The following is a 1,421-nucleotide window of genomic DNA, read 5'->3' on the forward strand; positions in this document are numbered from 1 at the left end:
GTGCTGGGTCAGGGGGCTTCCTTGGTGGTGGGGGCCCGAGGCTCTCAGCTCTCCTCCTCGGGGACAGGGGCTGTTGAAGGGCTTCTGTTCCTCTCCTCGGCATCGCCCGTGGGCAGGAGCAGGGCTGGGCTGGGGCTGGAGTGCCTCTGTTTGCGCATGAAGGGGAAGACCCTGTGGGCAGAGTGGAGTCAGGACCAGTGAGGACCACCCAGTGCCCCAGGGGGATCACCTCTGCCCTCACCGCTTCTTGGTCTCCGGGGGGATGACGGCCTCGGCCAGGAGGTTCTTGTAGAGGTCTGACTTGAGGAACCGTGGGTAGGAGTCCTGGGCGAGCAGAGGTGTCAGAATCCTCCCCAGCCCTGCCCACCCCAGCCCGACCCTCACCCACCTTCTTCATCAGCATGTAGATGTGCATCTGGGCATCATCCATCACGTAGCGGTGAGGAGTCTTGATGCCCTCCAGTGTCCTCTCCATCGTCTTACTGTCAATGTTCACCCAGCGCGTGGCCCCAGGGGCCAGGAACTGCCTGGGGAGTCACAGACAGTGGTGAGCCTGGCCCTGCAGTGGGACTGAACACTGTGATGGTCTGACCCCTCCAAACCTTGCCCACCAAATCCTCACCCCGCTGACACTCACTGATAGATGGAGTCCACAATCTCGCTGATGCGGGACTGCTCCCCGTAGCGCAGCTCCTCACACGCCTCCCAGAAGCTCAGGTTCTCAGCTGGAGAGAGGGACATGGCACTGGGGGTGGGACACAGCACTGGGAACCCCCATGGGCAACCCCCAAAGGCCATTATGGCTGGACACGTGGCCCTGCAGCCCCTCTGGGATGGAGCTAGCAGGGTGGTGTGGGGCAGTGGGACCAGGGGTGCTGGGATGGGGAGGTGCAATGGGGGATGCCAGGACAGGGCAATGGGTTGGTTTGGTGGCATTGGCATGGGACAGTGGGTTATGTGGTACTGGGACATGGTGGTGTGTCTGGGGGTGACAGGATATAGTGGTGAGTTTGAAGATGCAGGGCTGGGACTGCTCACCACTGAACTCTTTCTTGAGGAATTCCAGGAGCTGTGCCCGGCCCAGGGGGTCGTTGATGAGCTCACTGAAGTTGAAGCCCCAGCGCTCCACGCGCAGCTTCGTGGGGGTTGTCACCCTGCAGGTGACACCAGCGTTGGGGCTGACAGCCCACGGCTGCCTGTGTGACCCTGCAGCCCATCCTGAGGGTTGGGGCTCTGGGGGCCAGGGGCTGTCAGCCTCCACCTGGTACTTACGTGGGGGCGTTCATGGCCCAGTATGTGGTGTCGTCCGTGATCCAGGGGTTGCTGGGCAGGCAGCCAGACATGATGGGATCATGGGGCACATACTGCTCGTTGAACTTGAGGTACCTGCCGGGAGCAGCAGCTGGAGGGGGCCAGGGGAT

General features: G+C 62.4%; 1 protein-coding gene across 1 annotated transcript in view; it reads right to left on the reverse strand.

The window, feature by feature from the left end:
* Window positions 1-44: 44 nt before the first annotated feature.
* The window catches only part of RGS11 (regulator of G-protein signaling 11), a 3,739-nt gene continuing 2,362 nt past the window's right edge, over window positions 45-1,421 (reverse strand). Inside the window, exons 9-14 of the mRNA XM_009070508.1 lie at window positions 1,273-1,386; window positions 1,039-1,154; window positions 638-725; window positions 389-527; window positions 242-324; window positions 45-171 (exon numbers count right to left, since the gene is read on the reverse strand). Of these exons, the coding sequence (XP_009068756.1) occupies window positions 45-171; window positions 242-324; window positions 389-527; window positions 638-725; window positions 1,039-1,154; window positions 1,273-1,386 (667 nt within the window). The remainder of the gene's footprint in view (window positions 172-241; window positions 325-388; window positions 528-637; window positions 726-1,038; window positions 1,155-1,272; window positions 1,387-1,421) is intronic.

Source organism: Acanthisitta chloris, unplaced genomic scaffold, assembly GCF_000695815.1.
Source record: "Acanthisitta chloris isolate BGI_N310 unplaced genomic scaffold, ASM69581v1 scaffold11152, whole genome shotgun sequence".
Lineage (NCBI taxonomy): Eukaryota > Metazoa > Chordata > Aves > Passeriformes > Acanthisittidae > Acanthisitta > Acanthisitta chloris.